The 25,470-nt window shown below is 61.9% G+C and overlaps 3 protein-coding genes across 3 annotated transcripts; 1 reads left to right on the forward strand and 2 right to left on the reverse strand.

The window, feature by feature from the left end:
• The first annotated feature begins 5,214 nt into the window (after positions 1-5,214).
• On the forward strand, positions 5,215-9,391 carry GCGR (glucagon receptor). The gene is made up of 13 exons (XM_065897003.1): positions 5,215-5,310; positions 5,406-5,508; positions 6,259-6,366; positions 6,448-6,569; positions 6,655-6,761; positions 6,835-6,991; positions 7,079-7,238; positions 7,311-7,371; positions 7,653-7,722; positions 8,036-8,124; positions 8,261-8,399; positions 8,478-8,519; positions 8,881-9,391. The coding sequence occupies exons 1-13, from the start codon at positions 5,251-5,253 to the stop codon at positions 9,100-9,102; spliced, it is 1,440 nt and encodes a 479-aa protein (XP_065753075.1). The 5' UTR covers positions 5,215-5,250; the 3' UTR covers positions 9,103-9,391.
• A 5,189-nt stretch (positions 9,392-14,580) lies between these two features.
• MCRIP1 (MAPK regulated corepressor interacting protein 1) lies at positions 14,581-16,979 on the reverse strand. Its single transcript, XM_065897639.1, has 5 exons — positions 16,922-16,979; positions 16,600-16,655; positions 16,403-16,521; positions 15,677-15,778; positions 14,581-15,487 (listed from the first exon to the last, which is right to left on the reverse strand). Exons 2-5 carry the CDS (start codon positions 16,605-16,607, stop codon positions 15,423-15,425), a joined length of 294 nt encoding a protein of 97 aa, XP_065753711.1. The 5' UTR covers positions 16,608-16,655; positions 16,922-16,979; the 3' UTR covers positions 14,581-15,422.
• A 6,091-nt stretch (positions 16,980-23,070) lies between these two features.
• Positions 23,071-24,255, reverse strand: PPP1R27 (protein phosphatase 1 regulatory subunit 27). The gene is made up of 3 exons (XM_065897779.1): positions 23,932-24,255; positions 23,702-23,852; positions 23,071-23,417 (listed from the first exon to the last, which is right to left on the reverse strand). The coding sequence occupies exons 1-3, from the start codon at positions 24,119-24,121 to the stop codon at positions 23,294-23,296; spliced, it is 465 nt and encodes a 154-aa protein (XP_065753851.1). The 5' UTR covers positions 24,122-24,255; the 3' UTR covers positions 23,071-23,293.
• Positions 24,256-25,470: the final 1,215 nt, after the last annotated feature.

Here is a 25,470-nt window from a genome sequence, read left to right on the forward strand (position 1 = left end):
GTGGGGTCCTGGGCATCTGGCAGTGGGAACATTAGGAACTGTCCAAGCGAAAGTGGAGGGGAATGCAGAGAGAAGGAGGTGGGAACGCCAGCCTGGAAACCAGAGCCATGGGAGAACTTTCCAGAAGGAGGGCATGACCATCCATGTCCCCAGATACTGAAAGGCCAGGAAAGATGAGGCCCCAAAGTGTGCATGAGGTTTGGTGACCCTGCGGTCACTGGGGGCTGACTGCTGGGGTGTGTGGAGATGGGGGGGGTGGGTCCCGGAGGGAGGGGTTGTGCTGTTGGATGAACGGTGCTGGAGGGTGCTTAAGGGAGATGGCGCGGGACCCTCGGGCTTAAAGAGGCACCCCCGGGGCCGCCCTTCCCCGCCTTGGCCCCCCACTCCATTCCGGCGCGGTGGGAGGGTCGCCTAGGAGCCACGGTGCGGGGTAAGTGAGGGGTCAGTCCTTCCGACAATCAGTACCCGGGAAAGAAGCTGTGAGGGCCCGGAGGAGACGAGAGGAAGGGGCGTGGAGTCACAGCCCCCACGCCCGGCCGCGCGCCCGCCACACACCGCACCTGTCCATCCACCGCTGCTGTCCCCGCGGGGAGCTGCCGTCTGCCGGCCCGGTTCGCCCGGGCGGGGGTCTGCCGAGTGAGCTCTGGGTTGGGAGTTCTGCGGGGCGGGGTCCGCGGGGAGGGCCCCGCGGGGTAGGAGTCCGCAAGGCAAGAGTCGGGCACGGGCGCGCGGGGAGGGGTCTGCGGGCAGGGGCTCCCGGGCCCGCAGTCGCTCCCCGAGGCGCGGCAGGAGGGCGGAGGCGCGGGCGGGGACCCTCGGGCCGCTCCCGCCCCGCCCCCGCCCCCTCCTCCTCTCCCTCCGCCGCCGCGGAGCGTAGCCGCCGGAAAGTTTGCTAGAGGCTGGCGCGGGGCGCGGGGCGCGGGCGCGGAGCCGGCGCCGACCCTGATCTGGCAGCGCCGTGGAGACGAGCGGCGGCCGGCCCCTAACCCGTGCGCGCGGAGGACTACGGGGATCGCGAAGCGGCCGGAGCGGCGCGCGGTGAGCACCTGGGCCAGGCTCGAGGACACGTTCCCGGCCGGGGGCCGAAGGCGGGAGCGCGGGACTGGCCGGCGTGGACCCCTATCTTAGGTGGGCGGTCTCGGGCCCCGGGTGTCGCCGTCCTCATCGCCGTCGGACACCCCGTTCCCAACCCCAGGATGCGCCCTTCCAGCTCGGACGGTCAACCTGGTTCCGCACTATCGAGAAGGTTGGGAGTCTCAGCGCTTCCCCCTGCCTCTCCTCCCTGGGGAGCGCGTCTCGGGGGGAAAAGGGTGGGGTGTCTGTGAGCGCCAGGCGCGCTGTCCTGCTGCCCCTCTCCGCTCCCGACTCCTCCCTCCAGCACCCCCGCTTCCCCGCCCCCCCCTTCCCGCGCATACACAGAACCTCGGAGACACCCCCAGAGGCGCGGGGGGCAGCCCTGCTTCCCTCCAGCGGGCCCCTGCTTCCCAAAGCTCCCCAGCAGTATCTTGGTTACCCGGGTTTCCCCGGAGGGGCCGAGGGGCGTCATCCGCGGAGCCTACACTTGTCACTTTGATCCGCAGGGAGGGCAGGTCACTGCCCTGCCTGCTCCTTCGTCTCCGGCGGCCCCCACTCACACTTCTGGGCCGCAGGATTTCTGCCCCCACCAGAAACGGACTGACTCCTGAGGTCTGGGAGCCCGCATCCTCCGAGGACCTGTCCGGGCTGTTTTCGGCCCTTCTGTGCTGGGGGATGAGGGTTGGTGGGGGAGTAGCACCCTGGCCCACATCCAGGCCCGCCCTGCCCCCGCAGAGTGGGAGGAGGACGCAGGAATCAGGCTTTGTCAACAACCTGTGGCCCCTGATCCCGCCCTGGGGCCATGACCTTCCGCTACTTGCTCTGCTTTCACAAACACCCCCCACCCCCATACCCATCAGAGGCTGGCAGGCCACAACCACACCTATTCAGATCCTGGGAGGAGCTGGGGTGACCAGCGCCCCACTCTCCTCCATGGAGATCCACCCATCCTGGGGGCCCCTCCCCCAGCTGCAGGTCTGGGAGTCCTGGGGCATCCCCAGGGGAAACTGGAGAAAACAACTGAGCTTTGAGCACCCAGGAGTGGTGTGTTCTGCCAGGCAGGGAGGCAGAACACCAGCCAGCCAGCCCGTGGTGGAGAGAGGGGGCTGGGAAAGAGAGGAGGGGGTGGGCTGGGGCCGGGGGAAAGCTGGCCCTCCTTCCCACTCCGCCAAGAGTCTCTGAGCTATCTGGGCTGGGCAGGTGCAGTCCAGGGCCAGAGAGGGAGCGAAGCCTCCAGGTCCATGAAGGGAGAAGGCTTGGTCCCTGGCCCGTAGTCCCCCGCCTCCCCCGGCTCCCGGGCCGTGCCGGGGAGGGTAATAAGGTGGAAAACGGCAGCGCTGACGCCAAGGCCAATGGGAGGCTTGGAGCGGCACCTCCGCACCCCAGCCTCAGCCCTCACACATTCAACAGCTATTTATCCCTGGGGCTGGCAGGCTGCCTCTGGGGTTGCAGTGTCCCCCACGGAAGGGAGGGGGCCTGCACGTGATAATCTGTCCTTCCCTTCAAGTGGCACATCTCATTGTCCTCCATGGTGTTGAGGAGGCAGGGACTTTTCCAGTAGGGAAACCGAGGCTCTGAGAAGTTGAATTATTTACCCTTGGTCCCAGGACCAGAACTGGGCCTTGCAACGTCCCCCGCTCCTGTGGCGGCAGCCTCACACCTGGGTGCTCAGGGCAGGGACCTTAGAACCTCAGCCTTGCACAGCTGCAAGTCGTTCCACAGCCCCACGCTCTGCCCAGTCCTCATTCAGAGAAGTGTCTAGATGTCTTGCCCGTACTCCCCTGACAGGCATGGGAGCCTCATCCACTTCTGCCCCTTGTGTTTCTGTCAGAGACTTAGTGAGAGGTTCACCCTCTTGTATTGCTTGGGGGGTGCTGAGGCCCTGATCCCTAGGGATGTGGGGCCACCGGTGCTCTGAGCTGGGGTACCAGCTTGTGATCTGTAGGTGCTGAACTGTGTGGGGTGAATCTTCAAGGATTCCCAACCCCACATACCAGACCAGGGATGGGAGCAGGGGTTATGGAAAGGCCTCCCTACTCCTCTGCTCTGGCTGCCATTGGAGGGGCAGTGAAGGAGGGGCCCCAGGGCAGCCCATCCCTCTCTCCCCTCTACCCCGGGGCTCAGCTTCTCTCTGTGGTTCCCAGACTAACTGACCCCTAGCTGGAAGGCAGGCTGCTTGGGTGTGGCCCCGCCTACCTTGGGTTCTCCTACCAGCCCTAGGAGGTGAGCAAGGTGAACTCCCACTTTTCAGATGGGAAAGTTGAGGCACAGCCTGGCCACCACACCCCAGCTGGACTCTGAGGGGCTGACACTTTGCCTTGGAGCTCCTCACTGGACTATCCCCGCAGCTTCATCCTCCCTTCACCACCGGCTGCAGGGCCCCTGGGCAGGGGGCAGTATCCTTCCTCCCCATGTTCCCTGCCTGCATCTCCACTGTCTACTCCACCCCAGCCATCCCTTGTCACTCTCCCCTTGCCCTGCCCCCAGAGCCTCTAGCCATCCAGGCTGCCCTTGTCTCCCTGAGCCTTCCCAGCCACCTCCCCTCCTCCAGCAGCTGGTCACAGTGGTCCTCACCCACCTGGCTCCGTGGCCTCGGTGGGCAAGGGCAGGGCAGAAGACCGGGCTGTTTGATAAGAATCAGGAGATAAGGCCCCTCGGGCTGGGGGCACCTGAACTGCCCCTTGTCCTCCACCCGCCTGGGGGCTACTCCCCTGAGAAGGCCCGCCGCTCTGGCTCCTCCACCTGGACCAGGGCCTGGGGACCAGCCACTACTGGGCCCTGCCTCACCAGGCCTGACCTGCACTGTGGCCCAAGGGCCAGGGTGAGGAGCCCCACAGCAGGCTATGGTCCAGGTGCCCACCCCATGCGGTGGCATCTCAGGGTCCCGTTAGGGGTGAGGAGTGGATCACAGAGGAGCCCACGTGAGTTGGCCCCATGAGGGCCCATCTGGACTCTGATGGGAGGAGGCTGAGATCCAGGGTTGTCCAGCAACCCTCCACCTTCAGTCACAGCCTGCATCCCTCCTCCCCACCTTCTCCCTGGCTTCTCCCAAGCACTGCCTTCCAGCCAGCCAGTTTCGTCCATCTGTCCCTCCATCGGTCCATCACATGCTCACTCTGTGGCAGGATGCCATCCACAGCCCTAAGGGGGCTTGCATGAGTAGTTCCTAGGGGCCCCACCCCTAGGCCCCAAAGGAAGCCCCTTCCTACTGCCCTTGTGGGATTCAGTGGATCAGAAGACGGACTCTGGAAGCAGTGACACGATGACTTACGGGGCTGCTGATGCCCCCAGTGCAGGCTCCGGACAGGACCAGGCACCTCAGGTCCCCCCTGCAGGCACCACGAGGGCAGGGGTCCTGTGTCTGAGCCCCCGGCAGCTGGCAGCGCTCATCTCAAAGGAATGCGCTGCAGCTGCCTGTGTGCTATGGCCCATGGGACCCAGGAAGCCCGGCCGGAGTCCTGGGCGTGGCCCAAGGGAGCACCTAGACACCCCAGTCCTGGGCCAGGGGGCATGGGTGTGACAGGGACCACCCTAAGCATATGCTTGGCACTCCTGGCCCCTGCCAAGTCTGGGAGCTGGCCCAGGGTCACCTTGATAACCATGCCCCTGGGGACCAAGTGATGGATGGTCCTGGTACCCTGCCCCAGCCTGCCATGCTGACTTTCCCAGGAGCTAAGAATAGGTGGGAAAAATAGCGAGAGCCGAAGGGAGGAGTTGGGCAGCTAGGGAGGCTGCTCCCTCCTCTGACATCTTTGGGACCAGGCAGGACTGGGGCCGCTTAACCAACATGTAGGAGAGGGGCTCTGGGACTGTCAGAGCCGCCACACAGACAGCCACGGTCTGTGAGATGGAGCAGCCCCCAGGACCCTGGGCAGAACCCCCAGGTGCAGGGCCAGACCCCCAACCTGCCACTGGCAGAGTGACCATTTCTGGCATCCCCTCCCTCCCAGCTCCCACTTCATTAGTAGGATTCGGAGACTCAGAGGGATGGTTTTAGGGGAGCAGGACACCCTGCTGATCACAACGGAGACCAGCTGGGCCTCTTCACTCCTGGGTGTCCCTGCACAGACCCTGCTGCTCTGATACCCAGCAGCCCCCAGGGGACAGTGCGCCTACGAGGACCTCTGCCCCAGCTGTGCAACCCCAGCCAGATGTGGGGGGCAGCTGCCCAGAGGCATGCCCCCCATCCTGCCACGCTGCCCCCACCTCCTCCTGCTTCTGCTGCTGGCCTGCCAGGTGAGCGCTGCTGCCAGTCCCCCTGTCCCACCAGCCTGCCTGCCCCTCATGCTGACGCCAGTCTGTCCCCTCTGTCCATCCATCTGTACCCCCAGCCGCAGGCCCCCTCCGCTCAGGTGATGGACTTCCTGTTTGAGAAGTGGAAGCTCTATGGCGACCAGTGTCTCCACAACCTGAGCCTGCTGCCCCCCCCAACTGGTGAGCCCCGCCTTCGGCCCGAGTGCAGTCCCCCCAACCCCCACCCACCATTTACAGGTGAGGAAATTGAGCCATAGAGAAGCTGGTGACTAGCCCAGGGCCACAGACCAGGACATTTAAGAAATGGTAGAACTGCCCCAGAACTGGGGTGTTTCGTGCCCCTCCCCTGCTGCTGGGCACCCCTCAGGCCTGCGGCCTGGACACCGTCTTTCCTCCCATGGAGCAAAGCCTCGTGGCCCAGGAGGCAGACAGTGTGTGGGGGAGGTGGACCGAGAGGGGCAGGCAGAGGGCACCAGGGCTGGTGAGGGGGAAGGAGATGGGCCATTATCTGGAGTGCTCAGGCAGACTGAGGTACAGCATTCTGGGCAAGTTCTGAAGACCACTCAGGTGCAAAGAGAGACACTGGGGCGGGAGGAGCTGCGTGGGAGGCCGAGCCATTGTTTGGGGGAGGGAGGGGGCCGGTGCTGGGCCAAGAAGGATGCCAACAGAATTGGGGTTCAGCCTCCAGAGGTGGAAGTGCTGCTAGAAGGGCACTAGGAAGAGGGAAGACCCTGGGTGGAGATGCGGAGTATCTGAGGGGAGGTGGCTGGGCAGAGCTGGAGCTCAGGATCAGGCTGGACAGAGGCATCCAGGGCAGGCAGGATGGTCAGGGAGATCTGGGAGGCTGCCTCCTGGGGCGCAGAGAGCATACAACAGGGGGCTGTGCAGGCCAGGCCCTGCTGAGGAGCAACCCTGTCCCCGCCTCTGCAGAGCTGGTCTGTAATAGAACCTTTGACAAATATTCCTGCTGGCCGGACACCCCTCCCAACACCACAGCCAACATCTCCTGCCCCTGGTACCTGCCCTGGCACCACAAAGGTAACCACAGCAGGGATGTGGGGGGTTGGCAGAGGGGGCTCAGCCCAGGGGTGGGGAGCTGACCAGCGCCTGCCCCCGCAGTGCAGCACCGCCTCGTCTTCAAGAGGTGTGGGCCTGATGGGCAGTGGGTACGTGGGCCGCAGGGGCAGCCATGGCGAAATGCTTCCCAGTGCCAGATGGACGACAAAGAGCTTGAGGTCCAGGTCAGCCCGTGGCAGGTGCAGTGGGGGCTTGTGGGGAGGGGCAAGATGGCCCTCTCCAGCCCTGACTGGCCACTGCGATTTTCAGAAGGAGGTGGCCAAGATGTACAGCAGCTTCCAGGTGATGTACACTGTGGGCTACTCCCTGTCCCTGGGGGCCCTGCTCCTGGCCCTGGCCATCCTGCTGGGCCTCAGGTATGCCCACCGCCCTGCTCATGGGGGGCCCCAGCGGGCAGGGTGGGCGGGGACTGACTCGCTGTCCCCACAGCAAGCTGCACTGCACCCGAAACTACATCCACGTGAACCTGTTCGCGTCCTTCGTGCTCAAGGCCAGCTCTGTGCTGGTCATCGACACACTGCTTAAGACCCGCTACAGCCAGAGGATTGGGGACGACTTCAGCGTGAGCGTCTGGCTGAGTGACGGGGTGAGCTCCCAGATCCGGCTTCTTGGCCTCCGGGCCCTGGGCGGCAGGCAGCTGGGAGGCCCGCACTCATGCTGCCCCTGCGGCCAGGCAGTGGCCGGCTGCCGGGTGGCTGCGGTGTTCATGCAGTACGGCGTCGTGGCCAACTACTGCTGGCTGCTGGTGGAGGGCGTGTACTTGCACAGCCTGCTGAGCTTCGCCACCATCCCTGAAAGGAGCTGCTTCCCCCTCTACCTGGGCATCGGCTGGGGTGAGTGGGCCGGTGCGCAGGGGGCCGGCGGGCTGGCCAGGGCCACGGGACCACAGCTGTTCTCCCCCACAGGTGCCCCCATGCTGTTCGTCACCCCCTGGGTGGTGGTCAAGTGTCTGTTTGAGAACATCCAGTGAGTATCTGACTGGCGGGCCAGCAGGGGGATTCGCCTCTCCTGGCTGGGAGGTGCTGGGCTGGCCCCGTGGGGAATGGCCATGTGGCTCAGAGTGTGGGAGTGGCTCAGGGGTCTCCGGCCAGAGGCAGTGGGGGTCACTAAGCAAACCTGGTTACCCGGGGGTGGAGGTCATTGGTAATTATCTCCCTTCTTTTCCTGAGGCACTAATTAGATCCCAAGGAATCAGGGGGCGGGGGGGCTACGAGGCTGCCAGGACACGAGCAGGCCCCACCCTGCAGGTGCTGGACCAGCAATGACAACATGGGCTTCTGGTGGATCCTGCGCTTCCCTGTCTTCCTGGCCATCCTGGTGAGGAATGAGGCACCTGCTGGCACTGCAGGGAGGGCCAGGACTTGGCCCCCCAGCCCCTTCCTTCCTCATCGGCCTGCAGCAGCCTGAGGAGACAGACAGCATCCTGCCTGGGTGGACAGGGAGGGAGGCCTGGCACTCACCCAGGACACTGGCTGGCGCCCTGGGCCTTGGGCCAGGCTGTCCATCCTTGACTGGGTGCCCACAGCCCCAGGGCCCCAGGAGCCAGGGTCTGTCTGGCTGCCAGGCCCACCTCCAGGAGGGACAGATGGGGGCCAAGAGCTGCCCTGAGCTGTGTCCCCCACACACACAGATCAACTTCTTCATCTTCGTCCGCATCCTTCACCTCCTGGCGGCCAAGCTGCAAGCCCACCAGATGCGCTATACTGACTACAAATTCCGGTGGGTGTGGGCGTTGGGAGTGGGAGGGCGCCAGGCGGCTTGCGGAACCCCGGGGGCCAGAGGGAGTGTAGGTGGGGGTGGGGGCACCAGAGCCCCAGGGGGTGCTGGGCTGGTGGCTCAGTCTCTGCCCCCGCAGGCTGGCCAAGTCCACGCTGACCCTCATCCCCCTGTTGGGGGTCCACGAGGTGGTGTTTGCCTTTGTGACCGACGAGCATGCCCAGGGCACCCTGCGCTCCGCCAAGCTCTTCTTCGACCTCTTCCTCAGCTCCTTCCAGGTGCCTGCCCGCCCCTTAACCAACCGCCCAACCCCCAGGCCAGCCTGGGTGCAGCCCTGACCTCCCCCATCTCTCCAGGGCCTGCTGGTGGCTGTTCTCTACTGTTTCCTCAACAAGGAGGTAGGTTGGGGGGGGGGATCTGGAACCAGCGCTGGGGTTGGGGTCAGGGGGAGTGTAGACACCTTGGCCCCACCCCTCGGGTGTGAGCCCTTCGTGTCCACCTGCACTTACTGGGCTCAGTTTCCAGGACACTGGGTGTCAGGCCTGCTGAGATGGGTCAGCCTCAGCCCATCCTCAGGGAGTGCACCTGAGGGTGAGGGGGTCCCCAGGTGTTCCCAGACCCCAGCGTTCTGTGGTGACAGAGCCTGCCTGGCTCCACACCCAGGGCGCCACATAGCCCTTCAAGGCCAGGGGCTTGGGGATCCTGAGAGGGTGGCACGGGCAGGCCCTGGGACTGGCCCGACCCGCCTGCCCACCCCAGGTGCAGTCGGAGTTGCTGCGGCGCTGGCATCGTTGGCGCGAGGGCAAAGCACTGCAGGAGGAGTGCCATGTCGGCAGCCACACGGCCAGGCCCACTGGTGGCCCCCCCAGTGAGAAGCTGCTGCTCTCAAGGGGCGGTGGCAGCAACAGGACTAGCCAGGACCCCTCTACGGAGACCCACTTGGCTGGCAGCCTCCCTGGATTGGCTGAGAACCCCTTCTGAAGCCTCCTGGAACTTCAGCTGTGGCTGGACTCAGGTGCCCAGAGAGGGCATCACTGGACAATCCATAACCGATGCCCAACAGAGGCAAGAGCGTGGGAGCCAGACAGCACCCTGCTGTCCACATGTTCCCCAGTATGGTGGTCTGAGGGGCACCTGCTCTGTGCCAAGGGGTGGGGGAGGGGGTGTGGCGGGGAAGCTGTTCTGTGAATGCATGCCCGTGTGTTCCCGTGTGTGTCAGTGTGTCTGAGTTAGAGAAAACATGTGTCCTCCAACAATAAAGAGCACTGTGCTCACCCTGGGTGGAGAGCTGGGCTGGAGGAGAGGGGCCAGCTGGGCCCAGGGCCTCCCCATGAGAAGGGAGCAGCCATGGATGGCCCGTGCTGGCTTGCTCCTTCTAGACTTCTCCTTGTTGCCCCATCATACAGGTGAATTGGAGCTGGAATCCCTGAGGGTGTGTGTGAGTGGTGGCTGGTGGTGCCCCACCAGCACGTGCCATCCCCAGCCCTTGCGCCAGGGTGGGGGAGTGGCTCACCCCCACCCCGGGCCAGAGTGGACGGGCCCCACTCAGTCTTGGCCCCTCAACCCCCGGAGTGTCAACATTCGCCCGCAGAGGGGCATGAAGGGCGTCAATGGCCGAGGGAAGCCACCGACATCACAGTCCTTCTACCAACCCCACATGAATATCCCTGGCTCCCTGCTAGAGCCGAAGCCGGGGCTGGACTCAGGCCCAGCAAGGGCATCACTGGATAATCCAGAACTAGATAATCCAGAACTGGATATCCTCTACTGGCCTCTGCTTCATCCCAACTCTAGCCACCCCAGCAATCCGCAGCCCATGTAGCCGACTGAAGCGGGGAGAGATGGACCCCAAAATCGAGACCGTCCAAGTGCAGACGCAGCACAGTTTCCCAAAGACTGCGGCACAGCCCAGCATAGCCACTTCACAGAGAATCACTGCAGTCCTTGCTGCTCCAAGCGCATGCGGAAGGGCAGCTGTGTGCGAGGGTGCTGCCCATCGCCTGGTGGGTGGGCACCCTGCTTGGCAGTCAATGAGGGCTGGCACTCATGCAGGAAGAGCCAGGTGGTGCGCCCTGAGTCCAAGCTGCCCCCCGGGGCGCGGTGCATCTGATGCAGAGGGTGGAGACAAGTGCAAGAGCAGTGCGAGGACTGTAGTCACCCCTCAAGAGCGCCCCTTGTGTCCGGTGCCATGATGCCTGGTGTGGGGTATGCGTGGAAGGGGGTAGGAGCAGGGGCACTGTCAAAAGAGGAAGGGGCCACAGAAGCCAAGAGCACAAGCCAAATGGGCCAGCCAGGCGGCCCTGCTCCTAGGAGCTGGCGGGGGGGACTGCTGGGACCCGGGGTGGGGGGGGGGGTTGTCCACGGTCCCTGCCCAGCCACGTGGGCTGGAGCCACTTAGGCAGAGCTGAGCTAATTGCAGCAAATGAAAGGACAGGAGGCCTCTCAGGAAAGGTAAATAGAATTACTCACCTGCCAGGCACTGGGGCCCTCCTGAGGGGGCCCTCACCTCGTGCCACCGGATATGGCAGGGAGGGAGGGGCAGGAGGTGAGTTAAGGTAGATTGGGCTCTCCTGTGGCCCAGGTGGGATGCGATGTTACTATGATCGGTGGGGACTGCAGGGCAGGGAGGCAGTGTGGCTGGCTGCACCTTTGAGGACCTGAGACCCCTGACCTTGAGGCTTCAGGTCACTTCTCATCCCAGGCTCCCTAGGCCCTAGTGCTCCTTTGAGCCCCTGCCCACAGGGGCACCCCTGCCAGCCCTCCATGCCCAGAAGCCTAGCACAGGGAGGGCACAAGTTCTCCTTCACGCCAGCTGAGCTCAGGGTTGGTGACTGCCCTGCGGGTGTGCCGCTCACCTAGGGGCCTCCTGACAGCCCTCCCCATCCTGACTCCCTCTGCCCTTGTCCTCCTTCACCCTGTCCCTGTCCCCAAGGGAACTGGAGCAGGCCGGTGGAGTCAGGAGTGGAGGTGGAGGCCTGGAAGGGGCTGGGCTCATCCAGCCAATAAACATTGGCTCTGACCAGGCCGTCCTGCAGGTGGGATGGTGGGGGAACCTGACTTTCTAACGCAGGGCCCAGCACCCACACAGCATCACCCTCCATTCAGGAAGACAAACACTCCAGGCCCTCTGCCCCTTCCCCATCTCTACTTCCCTTCCCACCTCCACCCCAGTCCAAATCTCAGGCACTTCCCCTAAAAGAATGCATGGGAACCACCCAGCACGTACGTGTGTGTGTGTGTGTGTGTGTCACCCCACACGCATGCTACTAAAATGAGTGTGGAGACCAAGAAAGAGGAAAACATGGACTACAATAAACACTGATCAAACCTAGGAGAGTTGAGGGGCATCCCCAGGATGGCAGCTGTGTGCCAGGCAGAGTGGGTCACTGGGGGGAAGGAGCCTCAAGCAGGGCGAAAGTACAGGAGAGACGTCCTCAAGTGGACCAAAGTGACTGAACACACTGAGAGGAGACTTAGATGACCTGGTGGAGGGTTCAGGACTTAGTACATAGACAACTAAGCAAATGAAAAAAAGAAGGCAATAACTTCAAAGAAAACAAAAAGTTGGGCAGAAAAAACCCCCCACAATTTACCACAAGGCTCATCTCTAAATACATAGACATCATAATATAAATACTCAACACTGATGGAACCAAAGTTATGAGAGAAAGATCTAGGGAGGATAGCGGATGGTAAGAGCACATGTGTAGTGGGAGTGGGGGATGGAATGAAATGGGAAAACCAAGAAGTAACGGTTCATGTATGCTATTTAGACATAGAAGTACAAACCAAAGAATCAGCAGGAAAGTTGAAAGTGGTTGTGGCTCTGGGTGAGAGGGTGGGAGAAGTCTGAGGGCTGCAACTAGCCGAACTCTGACTGCCTCGGCCTCCTCCTGGACTCTATGGCAGCTTTCAGCCCCAGGTCCTCCCCCACCTGCCCGTTCTCTGACCTTGCTCTCTACTGCTCTCAGTCCCTGGTCCTGCTTCCTCCTCCTCTCCCTGAGTGCAGTGCCCAGGGATCAGGTCCCACCCTCCTCCCTTCTTTATCAACCTTAAAAAAAACACCAATATTCAAATTACTCCCAAACTATATCTCCAACCTCTGTGGCCCTCCCAAATCCACTCTAGACTCAGCTTCCCTCTTGGCACCTCCACTCAGACATCCAATGGCAACTTAAATTCCACAGTCCATATCGAACTCCTTACCTGCCCCCTCACCCAGCTTCTTCCTCCCACGATTCACTTGAGGTAGCCCTCCTGACAGGTCTCCCCGCTTCTACCCTGAACCTGCAGCCTATTCTCAACACAGCAACCAGCGCGATCCCTTTACATCCAAAGTTTCCTCCAATGAATCCCATCAAGCATCCATCTCTCACCTCAGTTTACGGAAATGCAGGCGACAAAAGAGTCTGTTAACACTACAAAGATGCAACCAGTGAAAACCAGAGTTTGGGAAACTCCAACATCAAGTATCCGGCGGGTCTTCAATCATAAATGGAGGGGAAATGTGGGAGGAGGTACTGTGACTAAGAAAGCCTTAAGGGACGCATCAAGCAGACTCAGCCGACGCACTTGGCCTTTCTATTCTGAGTCCATAACCCATGTGGAATATGTTATTTTAGACAGCAGGGGACTGTGGACTGGGTGTTAGATGACATTAGGGAACTGTTGTTCATGTTTACATGAGCGTGCTCAGGGTACGTGCGCAGGAAGTACTTACTAAATTCAGATAAGCTTAAAAATCAGATTAAGGCCAGTCTCCTACAAGAGGTCACCATTTCCTCATATGTAAGATCAAGGTAATAAAATCCACCCTCCGCCCCCCGAGATGTCAGCCCTGAATGAAAGCAGACAGTGATAGGAGCGCCACCAAGGGTAGAACATGATGGAGGACTGGGCACCCCTGTTCCACCAGGATGCTCCCCTCATCTCCTCTACCCTCACTGTCTGAGGGGGAGAGAGGTGTCTCCAGCCATTCATGGTCAGCCAGGCAGCCCACTGTGCTGGTGAGGGTTCCGTCTCCAGTGCCCCCAACCGAGTTCCTCACCCCCCACCCCAGCAAAGCCTGTTAACCACATTCCCACCTTCAAGGTGTTCTCGGCAAAGACTCCAGGTGCAGGGCCTCTATTTCAGATAATCTAAGTTGGCGGGGAAAGCGGGAATGAAAAGGCCTTGCGGGGTGTCCCATGGGCCCACCCACACAGGGGCAAGGTACCACTGCTAGCAGGAGGGTGGCTGTGGGCAGGGGAGACCCAGATGCTGGGGCCCGGTGTGGCCCCATTCCCACCTTCCAGCCCCACAGGAGGGAGGAATGACCTAGAGAGGGCTGGGAGCAAAGTTAAGTCAATTTTTAACCAACGCAGCAAGATATTAGACATTCCCCAGTGTGCTGCCAGGGGGCTCCAGCACCCCTTCGGAGAGAGGCCTTTGAACCACCACAGCCCATACCCTCACTTCACATGGGAAAACTGAGGTGGGACAGGAGAGTGACATGCCCCAGGGCTCACAGCAAGGCCATGACTGTGGTCGCCAGGATGCAGATGTCCAGCCCCGCTGAAGCCTGGTGGCTGAGTGCCCTGTCAAGCGCATCCACCAGGTGACTGATAGCGGCAGCAAGCGCTAGCACTGGGCAGCCGCCCAGGAGGCAGGTGCTGAGCAGCACCTGAGGAAACTGATGCTTGGAGGCTCAGCAACCCGCTCAATGCCACAAGTGCAGCAGTGGCCTGGCTGGACGTCACCCCATCCTTAGTGGTCTAGGACACGCTGGATGGAGGGCATGTGTGCCTGTGTGCCCACTCAGCCTCTGGCCACAGGTCCCTGCACCCCAGGCAGGCCACGCCCACCCCCTTCCAGCCACAGACGGAGGGGCTGCTTGGGTGACCCAGCCCAGCAGGCACGCAGACCCTTGGCAGGATGCCCCACAGGTCCCTGGGGAGCAAACAGGCCTGTGTGGTTACAGGAACTTGGCTCAGGGCCTGGCACCAGCCAGCACCCACTGGCAGCAAGCCATGGCTGTTGCTTATTCCATGAACCATCCTTCCTGCACCCCCATCCGTGGGGAATTCCCCCCAGGAAAAGACACCTCCCAGAGCCACCTGTGGGGCTGCTGGAGCCCAGAATACTCTACAGGAAAGGGTGTTCCCAAAATAAATTCCGGCTTGGCTTGTCTGCCAGGGCTGTGTCCAGGTTTGAAGGTTGAGTGCACTTGGGGCGCTCTGAGCCCAGCAGCCACTCCTCCATCCGGACAGCAGAGGAGCCGCTCCCCAAGGACCCAGTGCCGCAGAGGGATGTGGAATGTGTTACCTTCCAGGGCCCCCAGCTCCACCTCCCACTGCCCCCCAGGAGGCCCAAGCCCCCTGGTGGAGCCCAGGGATCAGACGGAACTTCTGGGCCTGGACCATGACCCTGGATTTCCAGCCCTGTGTGGGCAGCCGAGACAAGGGCCTCACAGACCAAGTGGCCACGCCAATGCCACCCCGCCTTTATTCACTCGTCCTCAGGTTCCAGTCAGACACTTGGATTTGGAGGGCACAGGAAGAAAAAATGGCCCTGAAGACCCTCCCAACGCACCACACAGGGCAGGACCCACTGGGCAGCCTCACCAGCTCAGGCCAGCCCCATGCCCCTTCCCAAGGCGGGGCCAGGCCTGGCTGCCCAAGACCCCTTGGAGGGGGCACCCAGCAGTGTCCCAGGCCCAGGCAGCTGGTGCCATCCTGAAGCTGACACAGGGAAGGAAGGGGTCAAGTTGGAGAGTGGGGCGAGGGGTCAGACACCCCCTGTGTCCAGGCCAGAGACGCAGCAGGGGTCAGTGGGGGACCCATGCTGGGCATGGGTGGGATCACCCTTGTCCTGCCTCCTGGCCACCTCAGGAGCTAACCCACCCCAATCCCACCAGCACGAGAGACAACAAAGGCCCCCTCGTCTCCCTCCTGATCCTGGAAGTGGCCAGGGGTAGGGGGGTGGGGGCAGGGGAAAGTGAAGGGAGTCAGGGTCAAGGCCCTGGGGGGCAGGCAGGGCCAGGCAGCTCAAAAGAGCCACCTAGGCCCACGGGAGGGCAGGGGCTGGCAGGGCCCAAGCCCTCCTAGTGTTGGGGATAGCTTGAGATCCCCCAAGAGGAAAGGAGGGGGCTCAGGGAGGAGGGGCAGGCCTCGGCCATCAATCATGTCCTGGTCCTGGGGTTTTCAGACCACTGGGAGCAAGGCCCCCTCCCCTCCCAGAAGGTGGGCCCACAGGAGAGGAGGAGGCCAGCAGCGGGCTGCACCCAGATCTCCCAGAGGCCAGGGGAGGGGCACCGGCGCGCCTTAGGACTTCTTGGCGTCCTGCGTGTTCCGGCGTTTCAGGTCGCTCAGGTCGATGGGCTTGAAGGCTGCCAGGGGACAGAGCGGTCAGCGGTAGGCGCAGGTGGAGAGGCAGGGTCTGTCCCTCGTCCTGCCCCTGTCTCTGAAAGCCCTGGGACCCAGCCCACCCTGCCAGGCTGTCTTGGAAGCAGGTGGGCCTTCCTGCCCCCAGCTCAACCCCCTGGCCGGCCCCTCCCTCCCAGGCCAGCCCCACTCACTCTTCAGGCTGGGGTTAGGGACCTTCTCCACATACTCCTCCACCAGGCCCCGCTCGCTGCCCGACATCTGGCTGCGCAGGTCCCGCTCCACGCCCTGCCAGGCTGCAGGAAGCAGGGGTGGTCAGGGGCTCTAGACCCCCAGGCCTGCAGCATCAGGCAGTGTCCAAGCTGGAGGACACCCTCTCCTGACCTTTCCCCCCCAGTCAGAGTGTCCCCACAGGCCCCCTGCCCCCAACTCCCGCTTCACAGCTTTTGGCCCCCTGGCCTAGCCTGCTCTTGACTTGAAGTTGTCCCCAACACATCCCCATTCCCTCGGGGAGCCCTGCCCAGACCATGCCCCTTTCAGCCTCATGGTACCATGACCAGAGCTGCAGTCACAGTGGCATATGAGACTCATTGGGGTACAGCACTTCCTCCAGGCAGGCCCCCCATCTTTCCCGCCTCCTCCATCCCCCACCTCCTGGCACAAATGTGCACACATGCTCACACACCCCAGCCACACCACTTCCAGGTTTCCCAGGGTGCACTGTCTTCCACGGCCCCCGTTTCCCCGAGCAAACACCACTGGCTCCAAATACTGCCTCTTCTGGGCTGCTCCCTGTCAGGAACACCACAGCGCTGACCACCTCCCGTGACCAGAGCTGGGTACCCCCACCTGCCTGGGGCAGAGTGAGGGTACAGGGGCAGGAGGGGCTCAGGGGGCCTGGCTGGGGGCACCCCGTGTACCTTCATAAATGAAGCGCACATTCTCCTCGTGGGCCGGGGTGAAGATCTCGCTGCTGTTGGGGGGAGAGCGGGGGCTACTGTTCCTCTTGCCGTTGTAGACGACTCTGGAGACAGGGGAACTGGGGGAACCGGCCAGTGAGGAGGGGCTGGGGGCAGGCCCCTCCCACCTGGAGGCCACTCCACTGCCCAAGACCCACCTGGTCATCGCTGGGGCGTCTGGTCCTCGCACTCCGCTGCCGGATCCCCTCGGCCTCTGGAAGGGAAGCCCACGACACAGGAATGGGACGGAGACCACCCTCTCCAGAAGGGCTCCAGAGATTGGAAGGGCGTGGGGTGCACCTGCCTCTTCCCTTTAGCTGTGGCCTCCCTGCCTTCCAGGAGACAGGGTCTAGCCACAATCCAGCTGGCTAAGGGTGCGGCAGGGTCAGCCAGATGGGGCTGGGCCGGCGACATGCACGAGCCAGAGCAGCATGAGCTCCGAGTGGCCCCGGCACTTGGACCACTGCTGCCTGGGAGCACCTTCCCCAGAGTCAGGCAGCTCTGTTGACATTCCCAGTTCAAGTCTCAGAACACACTGCCGGCACAGCGTGGGTCTGTGGGGAAGGCCTGCGGTCGTCCCAGTGCCCTCACTGCCTGCAGGGCCTAGTGTGTCATTTCTGCTGAGCCTCAGTTTCCCATCTGTAAAATGGGGATGTGCTTCCCAATGGTGAGAAGCCCAGCAGAGCCTGCCCAGCTTCCTGGTCCCCGGGGTGTGACGGAAGGGCTGGGGGAGGGCTGTGAGCCTGGAGGAAGTCGCCAGGCCCAACCTAGTGACCGAGACTCTGGGGTGTGTGCTGTTTACAGCCTCTCTCTCAGCCCAGGGGACTATACAGCCCTGGATGGGGGTCTATTTTTAGGTTCACTCTCAAACTGGCCAGTTGGACAATGTGCTCTCTCTGGCTGAGGACACACACCGCAGGTTGAGGAAGCTGGCTGCACAGGGCCAGTCCCAGGCCTGGCCTTGCCCCAGAGCAGGGCAACCCCAGATGCTGGGGGTGTCGGGGGGAAGCCTGGGAAGGGCCTTTGAGCACAAGTGCCTCTCCCACACACCCCTGGAGCCGAGGGGCCCCAGAATGCTTAGAGCATGTAGCCACAGCCTCTCGTGAAGGGCCAGGAGGATGAGACATGGTGGGTACTTCTCTGGCTCCCTTGGCCTTTAAACACCCGCACAGGGGAACTTCCCTAGCAGTCCAGCGGTTAAGACACCGTGCTTCCATTGCAGGGGCCTCGGGTTCAATTCCTGGTCGGGGAACTAAGATCACACATGCCACACAGTGCGGATGGGAAAAAAAAAAAAAAAAACACCTGCACAGGTAAACACAGCCCACAGGTTGAGGCAACAACAACAACAAAAAAGCATAAAGCCAGTTTCCTGGGGGGGGCACGTGGAACCCTGTGCCATCCCAGGGGAGAGGCCCAGCTCCTCACAAAGTGACTTCTTTCCTGGACTCGGGGGATCTCACTGCCCATGGTTCTCCTGCCCAGGCGCCAGCCCCACGAACACCAGAGCACAGAGGGAAAGCCCTCTCTGGCCTGAGGGTGCCGTGGGGACACTCAAAGGGCTCAAGAACACTCAAGTCCCAGGGGGCTGTCGGCAGCAGGGTGAGGTGGGAGGCTCCAATTTCGCAACAGGAGGGAGGTCCCCGGAGGACCAGCCAGCCCCTGACCGCTCTAGGCTGGCCCCTCCCGCCCAGGCCCCCTCAGCCCTCCTGCAGTCTGTCCTCTCGGACCTGAGTGGCCACTTCTTCAGGGTACCTGCCTTCCCAGCCTTGCCCATCCCTGGGGCCTCTCCTTCCAGGGCAGCCTTGGCCTCTTCTGGTCACAGCCTCTGGGGGCTGCCTAGCCTTTACGGGCACATGCCTTTGGCCTAGGGCCCCCTGCTCAGTCTCAGGCCCGACTCAGGTGCCAGACCCTCACAGCTCCCGTCGCCCTGCCTGCACACATGCACGTGAACACGTGGCTCTGGGGTTCTCTGGGCACCTACCTGCTCCCCTTGGTCACTGAAGTCCCGAGGCCTGTGCCCCGGACCCCTGGAGCATTCAGTCTCCACAGTGGGAACCCACCCCTCGCTGCCCCCACTGGCTCGGCTTCCCAACCAGAGGCTAGTGTCCCCCATAAACCACAGAGCTGTGCACCTGTCACTGGGCGCCTGCCCATACAGATGTGCTACTTGAGTTACAAGGTTTCTGGTGCCCTGGTCAGAGTGGCCGGGAAACACCTCGGCCAGGTGCTGGACACCCTCTCACGTCCTTGGGACTTGAAGGATGAGTAAAATGACTCTTTAAAAAGGAGTCACCGTCTGCCTCCTCTCAATGGGGAAGGTCACACCTAACCAGGTCCATCTTTAATGGCCTGTGTCCTACCAGCTGGCCTTCCTAGATGTGAGGAACCTCTGAGTCCTCCGTCTTCTCCCAGCAGCTCAGCCTCCCTCCAGGGGCCTTTCTCCTCAGAACCTTGTGCTGGCCCTGCCCTGCCCCCACTGAGATCCTGCCACCTGGTGGGACGCAGAGACACCAAGGCTTCTCCTGAGTGTACCAGCAGCTTCCCGAGAGGCCAGGTCCCTGCTGCTCCCCTGAAGACAGAGGGACAGTGAGCTACACTGGCTCACCTTCATCACCTCCTGGGGCTCCTCCAGGGAGCTGGGCCCCCACGCCGACCCCAAAGGAAATTTCCATGAAAACTCTAACAAATATGCACACCCCATGACAGCTATTCCAGTCCTAGGTGTGTATCCAAGGGAAAGGGCCACGTGGCCACTGAGAGGTGCACCGGAGTGACCAGAGAAGCGGCACTTGTCAGCGCCCAGAGGGTGGAGCCACTGAAAGGGACCAATATACACGGGGCCTGTTTCCACTACAGAAGGTGACAGCCGCGAGCACGAGCCACAGCAACAGTGGGCAAATCACACCACTGATGTTAAAGACAGAAGCCTGGGGACACACGGCTGCTCCAGCAGAGAGGGCCGAGCCACAAAGACATGGATGGGGGAGGGAGAACAAGGTCCGGGAAGAGATGACCAAGGGGGCAGCTGGACTCAAGGTTAAGACCTGGACGAAGAGGTGACCGCTGGACCAGCATGACAAAATCTCCATCGACCTAGCACAAAGGGTCTCAGTGGAGCGAGGGGAGGAAGTGGGACCATCAGCCACGACTGCCTGTCCCTGGCTGCGAAGGGAGGTGCGAGGCCTGGGCTGACAGTGGCGTGTGGAGTGAAGTGGAGGGAAACCCGAGCACGTTTACTGCCCAAGGAAAGTGCTGAGCGGGGCCACTACAGAGGCCGGTGTGGAGGGACCAGGTGAATGGCATGCCTGGAAAAGTGCCAGGGACACGTAAAAAGGCCCAGCAGGTCACAAGAGTCCCACTGAGGGTGGAGCCTCAAGTCCATCTGGCCAGCAGGGAGGGAGCATCCACTTCCGCAAACATCTCCCTCCCTTTGTTTTCTTTCCGACTTTTGCTCACAGTGATCATCAGGCACAATTATTTCCTCAAGACTGGAGCTCAAAACCTCATCACATTTCCAATATCCCATCAACTCTGAGAAACTTTTTTCCTATTTTAATAGCTTTGAAATTGGGCTGCATCTGGCAATCACCAGCACAAAGGTTAGCAGCATTTTTCCATTCTCAGCGGACCACGGAGACCCAGCTCACACCACTGAGGTCTTAGATCTGATTATGCAACGAGTCTCCCCTCGGCCCACAGATCTCAAGCCTCCACGCATGTGCTCTTCAGTTACTTCTTCCCATTCCCACCCACCCCTGGTCCAACATCCACTGCTCACCCTCCAACCCCTGTGTCGGGACAGTATCTTGCACTATTCTTCTCCATCCCCGGTACACGTCACGCCAGCATGATCTTCCCAAGACCCACCCTGCCAAGTCACTCCCCACCCGGACACTACCAGGGTCTTCTACTGCCATCAAGCCCTCAGTCTGGCCACAATCTATCTCATCAGGTGTCACCAGCTACTGGGCCCACCCCTCAAACACAGTCTGTGCCTCAGAGCCACCTCTGCTGCTGCCAGCGCCACGGAGAACCATACACTGCCCCCGAGTGTGTTCTGCAGGCCTTGACTGTTGTCCACGGCTGACTAGCCCATAGCAGCCAGCGGGCTGCATGCTCGGCACCTGGCAGGGTCCAGAGCCACTCTGTGAGTGGCGGTCGTCCATCCCTGCTCTGTTGCCCCTGGGCAAGTCTCTTCCCTCTATGGGCCGCAGAATCCCCATCTGAGCCAAAACATTCCCCAAGAATGTTCACCAGGCCTTCCTGCTCAACAGGGACCCAAGTATAGCCACATGAAGCCACCATCTCAAACAAGGCCTCCGTGGCTGCTCATCCAACATGATGGTGGACAGGGCAATCACAGAAGGAATGCATTGTCCAACTGGGCACTCCTGAGAGTAAAAGGGCTGCTGTTGATTACGAACCGTGAGCCAGGATAGCCCTGGGCAAACCGAATGCAGAGACAGCCCACTCAGGCGTGGTGGAGACCCACAAACGTAGAGTACACTGTGAAGGGGCAGCAGCGCTGCCGGCCACGGTAAACATTTGCCAAGGGCCGATTGTAGGGTGGCCACTGCACTGAGCCAGGTAGCACCCCGATAACCCCCATTTTGGAGGCCTGACAGGTGAAGCAACCTTCCACCCAGCAGAATGCGGTCTGGACCACAAGGGCCTCCCAACCTCTGGGCCTCCAGGGCCACAGCAGTCAGGGCTAGGTCAAGATGGCTCAGCTGGCTTGAGCACCCGAGAGCCTGCCCCCACCCCTGCCTGTACTTCTGGCAGGTTCCTGACCCCTGGCACTGATGTGGTTCTGTTCAGAGACAGGGAGGGAGTCCTCCTGGATGGATCTATGTAGCACCTTGCTCTTCCATGGGAACAAAGGGCTTCAGAGATCTCCTGGGAGGAGGCATGGGGGCAGGGGCGCCAAAGCCCAGTCTCCAGGCCCCCAGCCTTGAACTCTTTCCCCACACACAGCCATCTGCCTAAGGACTGGGCGAGATGACACTCTGTGGTCTGGGAAAGTGACAGTGGATATTCTGGAGTTACAATCAATGACACAACTGCAGCCACTCTGTGTTCCTTTAGAATTTTTGATAGGTACTCAAATTTTCTTAGACTCCACTTCTCCTTCAATATTCGGTGTTTTTGGGGCTCTCAACAGCCCAGTTTCTACCAATGAGACTTCTAGAAAACGATCTATCACCCAAGGAAGTGCCAGCAGGACACTGTCGTATTAGATGCTAAATGGGCCCGGCAGTCTCTTGAAGTCCCCCAGACAAAGCCTCTAAGCACTGCACCACCCCTCCCCCACTTTCCTGGGTGTCAACAGCAGCTCCCCTCCCGAGCAACAAACCCCAGTGTGTGCACCCCCTCCCTCCTCACGTGGAAATCTCGCTAGCCCTTCCACTCACCCCAAATCAAGCCTCCTCCTTCAGGACTCAGCTCCTGCCCCCTTCCCTCCCCACCTGCACTCCTCTCTAAAAGCTTTGGACACTCCCCACTGACATCTCAGGGCCTTTGCTCAAAATGTCCTGTCTACCCAAAACTATCGCGCTGGTCCCTGGGGGCCCGGCTAACGACCACCTTCTCTGGGAACTCTCCCTGAGACAGGTCGGGGACATGACTTGTGAGCCTCCACGTTACCTGAAGTTTCTCACAACCTGGGCTGCTTCTGTAATTGGAAATCTGATGTCTGCGGCCTCCCCGCTGCGGCTCCCGCCCACCCCGGCAGCCCCCGGGGCCCGGTGAGCTCCCCGACGGCGGGCAGCCTCTTACCCGCTTCCCACCCCGCACCCGGCACCGCCCCGCCTGGCTCAGAGGCCAGGAGCTTGGGACAGGTTGGACGGCGGCGGAAGGCGAACCGCGGGAGCCCGGCCGGCCGCGCTCAAGGGTCAGGAAGCATCATCAGGGTTGCTCCCCGGACGACTGGGCGGCTGCAGCTTCAGGGTCGGAAAAGGGCAGCCCGCTGCCCCCTCTGAGTCCCGTGCCCGGCGGGCCCTCCCCGCCCCGCCGCGCCCCTCCCTATCCTCCGCCGAGGCGGGCCGGGCGCCCCACGACCCCGCCCGGGGCCCTCCCCTCGCGGCCGCCGCGCCAGGGCGGGTCCCGGCCGCGCCCGCCCCGCCCCGCCCCTGCCCCCGCCGCCGCCGCCCCCGCCCCCGCCGCCACCGCCTCACCTCGCCCTCTCGGCCGCCGCTACAGCTGCCAGGGGCCCGGCCGGAAGTGACGCGCACCTCCGCGCACGCGCACGCGCGAGGGCGCCGGCCACGTGACCGCCGGGGCGCAGGGTAGGGGCGGAGACTGAGGTTGGGGTTGAGGGTCTGGTGTCCGTGGGGTTTGTGGAGTTGGCGGCCACGGGGGACGGGGGATGGCGCGGACGGGCTCTCGAGGCAGCGGGGTTCTGGGGGGTCCGGGCCGGCGGGGTCGGGGTCCTGGGACAGGGCCGGGGGGCAGCGGGGTCGACGAACTGCAGGGACTAGCGGTCGGGAGCCGCGGGGCTCTGGCTCCTTGCTCCGGCACTGCCGGACCCCTAGACCAGAGTGGAGGGCGGGGTCCGCTGACCACCGGAGCAGCCGGAGCCGAAGGACTGGGACGGGCCGGTCCCCAGTAATCAGGCCATCACCACGGGCTTGGGAATCAGGTTTATTGAAAAAGTAGAAAGTGTCGCAATAAAAAATTCACCTGGAGGAAAAGCCAGGCCGGGGTCGGGGGGCGAGGGTTGTGCCCAAGTATGGGGTCCTGGCCAGCCTGGGCGGCCCCCAGCCCGGCTGGTGGGGCACTCCTGGCACTAGGGGGAGGTGGGCACCTGACGTCTCCAGGGAAGGCTAGAGCCCTAGGAGGGCGGGGCTGGGCTCAGTCCATCTTAGTCCCTTTGAATAACTCCACCAAGTCCTTGAAGTCAGGGTCAATGAGGTCCGAGGGCAGATCACCATCGTCGTTGGCTGCTTCTCTGTCTGCCCCCAGGGAAATGAGGTACCTGGGTGCAAAGGGCATCCCTGGTTGAGGAAGGGAGGTGGCCTGCAGGATGCTCACCCCTGCCCCAGGGTAGCAGGCTGGGGTTCTGAGGTCCACCTGTTTTTTATTTTTCCAGGTGAGGTGAGGAGGAAGAAACCAGACCCTTTGGAAACTACGGCTGACTTTTGCAGTTTTCTCTTGGGAGGGCAACAGGGCAGAAATGAGATTCCAGAAGCCCTTAGGGTTCTTAGCTACACCAGCAGGGCTACCTTTTGGGGGACCACATCCTCGAGGCCACCCTCTCACCTGGCTATGTCAGGGTACCCATCGCTGCAAGCGATGTGCAGGGGTGTCCAGCCTGTCTCATCTCGCTGATGAATGTCCGCCCCGTATTTGACTAGCAGCTTCACGCACTCCAGGTTTCCAGAAAGCACTGCTTCGTGAAGGGCAGCCAGACCTGAACAGGACAGGAGGGGTCAAGGCTCAGGCCTTCCCCTGCCGCCCCACAGACCCTCAGTGGCCCCACAGGCACTCACCTGAGGGGTGGATGGTGTCCAGGGAGACTTTCCGAGCCCGGATGAAGCGCCCCACCTGCTCCAGGTCACCCTGGCGGATGTGGTCCAAGAACAGGACATCGTTAGGGAAGCGCACACTGCGATCAGCCAGTAGCCTCCGGCGCCGCTGCCTCGGGCTGTAGCGGGCATAGCGGACTGTTCTGCTGGGCATCCTGGCAGCTATGGTGTGGGCCACCCCTGTGGGGACCCTACTGCTTGGGGGAGGAAGGTGCCCAGACCAGAGTGGTGTGCAGGCTCTTCCGGCTGATGATGATCTCCAGCACAGCCACCTCAGTGCTCTCCGTGCTCCCGCTGGCCAGGGCACCTCCTGCTTATATAGGGCCCGCAGAGCTATATAAAGCTGCGCAGTCATGCTTACACCCGAGGGGCTGAAACTGAGCCGCTCCAGCCGTGCCCTCAGGATCATGTTTAGTGGTTCATCTTTCAACCCACCTGTCACTGTTCCTGGCCAAAGGGGTCAGATCCTTCCTGGCCACTGCTCCCTGCCCCTCAGCTGGACCTCGAAGGTGCCTGACAGAGGGCAGGAGAGGCGCTAGAAGGGCAGGGCCCATAAGGAAGGCAAACAGGTACCAAGGTCAGGGTCTCCTACAGTCCCGGGAACTTGGGGAGAAGGGCATGATGTGTGGTGAGCACAGCTGCCTCTGACTCCTGGGAAGGCAAGGGAGCCACCCACACCTGAGGAAGCACAGGACAGGGTCCTGCTGTGGAGAAGGCGGCCCATCCCCACTCATCTCCCTGTCACTTATCACCTTCCATCATGGCTCGTATCACTCTCAGGGCAGTTTTCCCAAAACGTGGGCTTCAGTGGCACTGCCCTGCTTGGAAATCTCCCAGATTAGAATTTAAATGCCTCAGCTCCCACTCAACCCATCCGACCTTACTTTGGGACCCCCCCCCCAGCCCCCTCCACCCCCAGGTCCTCATTCCCCTCCTTCCCATTCCCCTATATTCCTCCTGGTTCCAGGCTCCTGCTGCTTCCTGCCAAGAACACAGGTGCTCACACTCAACATGGTATCTAGTCTGCTACCCAAGGACCGTGACGCCATAGCTGTCACATCCTGGGCGGTTTGTGCCCTCTGCACCTGACCTAGAACATACTTACCTGTAGGAGTACAACCAGCGGAGTTGTGAGATATCCCAGCAGGCTGGGCCAGCACTGGCTGTCTTCAGTGCGGCGGCCAAAGTCTGAAACTACGGACTGACTTTTGCAGTTTTCTCTTGGGAGGGCAACAAGGCAGAAATGAGATTCCAGAAGCCCTTAGGGTTCTTAGCTACACCAGCAGGGCCACCTTAGCTACACCAGCAGGGCCACCGAGGTGGGGCTCAGGCTTCAGTGCGAGACAAGAGCCAATGGATGGACGCGCACAGGGGACACGCCCTGGGAGCAGAGCTGGGCCTGTGGGGTCCACACAGTTCCCGCAGCATCTGAAGCTGGCCGTATTGCTCTTCCAGGGCTGCTGTAATGAAGTACCAGACTGGGGGTCTCAAACGACAGTTCTG

Source organism: Phocoena phocoena, chromosome 19, assembly GCF_963924675.1.
Source record: "Phocoena phocoena chromosome 19, mPhoPho1.1, whole genome shotgun sequence".
Lineage (NCBI taxonomy): Eukaryota > Metazoa > Chordata > Mammalia > Artiodactyla > Phocoenidae > Phocoena > Phocoena phocoena.

Bases quoted from the DNA above. Each gene is read 5' to 3' on its own strand.
- MCRIP1 (XM_065897639.1), bottom strand. The intron at 15,779-16,402 runs GTACACGGGGTG...TGCTTCCTGCAG, and splicing joins TGTGCGCTTCATTTATGAAG to CCTGGCAGGGCGTGGAGCGG. The intron at 15,488-15,676 runs GTGAGTGGGGCT...GTCCCCTGGCAG, and splicing joins CCCTAACCCCAGCCTGAAGA to CCTTCAAGCCCATCGACCTG.
- PPP1R27 (XM_065897779.1), bottom strand. From the start codon at position 24,121: ATGCCCAGCAGAACAGTCCGCTATGCCCGCTACAGCCCGAGGCAGCGG. The intron at 23,853-23,931 runs GTGAGTGCCTGT...TGTCCTGTTCAG, and splicing joins GGACACCATCCACCCCTCAG to GTCTGGCTGCCCTTCACGAA. The intron at 23,418-23,701 runs GTGAGAGGGTGG...CTTTGCACCCAG, and splicing joins GGGTACCCTGACATAGCCAG to GTACCTCATTTCCCTGGGGG.
- GCGR (XM_065897003.1), top strand. From the start codon at position 5,251: ATGCCCCCCATCCTGCCACGCTGCCCCCACCTCCTCCTGCTTCTGCTG. The intron at 6,367-6,447 runs GTAACCACAGCA...CTGCCCCCGCAG, and splicing joins CCTGCCCTGGCACCACAAAG to TGCAGCACCGCCTCGTCTTC. The intron at 8,125-8,260 runs GTGGGTGTGGGC...CTGCCCCCGCAG, and splicing joins TATACTGACTACAAATTCCG to GCTGGCCAAGTCCACGCTGA.